This window comes from Eimeria acervulina, genomic scaffold, assembly GCF_000499425.1.
Source record: "Eimeria acervulina Houghton genomic scaffold, Eah_scaff2387, whole genome shotgun sequence".
Taxonomy (NCBI): Eukaryota; Apicomplexa; class Conoidasida; order Eucoccidiorida; family Eimeriidae; genus Eimeria; species Eimeria acervulina.
Genome location: NW_013548392.1, coordinates 1 through 2,204, shown reverse-complemented (window position 1 = coordinate 2,204; position 2,204 = coordinate 1). Strand labels below are relative to the sequence as shown.

Genomic DNA, 2,204 nt, shown 5'->3' with positions numbered 1-2,204 from the left:
ATTTGTTTTATGTATTTTTGTTGATAAAGTATTTCATATTTATTTTTTTTATCATTTTTAACTGATAAAATTTATATTTATATTTTTTCTTTTTTATTAATATAAGTATTTATTTTTATCCGAATAGAAAAAATTATTTATTAAGTTGTTAATTTATTTATTTAACAAGTTATATATTTAACTGTTTGCCGATTAATATAGCGATTTATTTATTTACTTATTTCGTAAATTATTAATTAATTAATCAATTACTTATAAATAAATAAATTAATTAATTAATTAATTAATTAATCAATTACTTATAAATAAATAAATAAATAAATAAATTAATTAATTAATTAATTAATTAATTTATTAAGAAGCATTTACAAGGAGGAGATGCAGCGGCTTCCCCGGAGAGCAGCGCAGCAGCTTTAACTTCGTCTTTAGCCGGCAGTGCTTGCAGATAAAATAATAAATCGTTGAAACATAAAATATTTGTTTTGGTGATGTCTGCTCTCTCAAACATAACAGCAGAAACACCTAAGTCTGCTCCTTCGCTTCCTGCTGCTGCTGCTGCTGCTGTTGCTGCTGATGCTGATGTTGCTGCTGCTGCTGCTGCTGATGTTGCTGCTGTGCTTGCAGATAAAATAATAAATCGTTGAAACATAAAATATTTGTTTTGGTGATGTCTGCTCTCTCAAACATAACAGCAGAAACACCTAAGTCTGCTCCTTCGCTTCCTGCTGCTGCTGCTGCTGCTGTTGCTGCTGATGCTGATGTTGCTGCTGCTGCTGCTCCCGGGGTTCTCCCCTGTCTCCTTCTATGGTGTCTGCAAACCATCTTTCAGGTGCTGCTGCTGCTTCCGTTGCAGCAACAGCTGCTGCTGCTGCTGCTTCTGCTGCAGCAGCCTCCTCTGCTGTTCCTGCTGCTGTCCCTTGTGCTGCATCGTCCGTTGATTCTTGAGCTACGGTTTCTGCGTTGACGTTTATTACGGATTCAGATGCTGCTGCAGCAGCTGCTGCTGCTGCAGTTGCTGCTACAACAGGTGCTGCTGCACCAGGCTCTGCCGCCGTTGCTGCAGCTGCAGTTAATTCTGCCTCAGTTTCCGTTGCTGCAGTTGCTGCTGCAGCAGGTGTTGCTGCAGCAGGTGTTGCTGCAGCAGGTGTTGCTGCAGCAGGTGCTGCTGCTGCGATTGTTGCCTCTATTGCTGCTGTTGCTGCTGCAGCAGGTGCTGCAGCTGTTGTTGCTGCTGCTGCAGCAGCAGGTGCAGTTGCTTCTCCTACTGCTGGTTCTGCTACTGCTGGTGCTGCTGTCGCTGTTGCTGCTGCTGCTGCTGCTGCAGCAGCAGCAAGAGGAGCCAGGGGATGTGCGGATGTTGTTAAAATTTTGTTTGTTTGTTTGCCGCTGCTGTCTGCACAATTTGTCTCTGTCTCTGTTTTTTCTTTTTTTAAATTTATATATTTTACTTCACCTGAATAAGAAACGTATAAATATAATAAAGATTAATTATGACGACTGTATTATTTATTTATTTATTTTTAAATTAGTTAATTTATATATTTATTTATTTGCCTCCGGGCCGCTTATTCGCTTGCGTTTTTGTTTTGCTGTATTTGTTTATTTGTTTATCTTTTTCTTCATTTGTTTGTCTTTACGTTAATATTTGTTTGTCTTCGTTTTTGTTTGTTTGTCTTTGCATTAATATTTTATTGTCGTTGTATTAATCTTTTATTGCCTTTGCATTAATATTTTTTTGTCTATTTATTAATATTTTTTTTGTTTGTCTTTGAAGGCGTCTTTCGGTCTCTGTTTGTTTGCATGTCTTTCAAAAACTCTTAGATTGTTTTATTTATTTTATTTGTTTTATTTATCTTTTTTTGTTATATTTTCTTCTTGTTTTGTTATCATGTTTGTATTATTTCTTTCATTTCTTCTTCTCTATCATTTTATTTTATTTTATTTTATTTGTTTATTTTTTAAGTTATCTTTTCTCTTTTATTTTCCGCTTACCGCATGCAGCCATCATTGTCTGCTGTCTTCGGATTTTTTTTGTATTATTTCGCTGTTTTCTTCTCCCTTTCAGAGAGGCAAATGTAAAATATATTTTAAAGATAATATTTAATTTAATTTAGCTTAATTTAATTTAGTTTAATTTAATCCAATTTAATTTAATTATATTACTTGCAACATGTTCCTAATTTTTCTCTCTTCGTATATATATA

General features: G+C 34.7%; 1 protein-coding gene across 1 annotated transcript; it reads right to left on the bottom strand.

The window, feature by feature from the left end:
* Positions 1 to 701: 701 nt before the first annotated feature.
* Positions 702 to 1,453, bottom strand: EAH_00066330 (hypothetical protein; the record flags this gene model as incomplete). Its single annotated transcript, XM_013392726.1, has 1 exon — positions 702 to 1,453. A coding segment is annotated over one exon (752 nt), but the record flags the coding sequence as incomplete, so codon positions are not given.
* Positions 1,454 to 2,204: the final 751 nt, after the last annotated feature.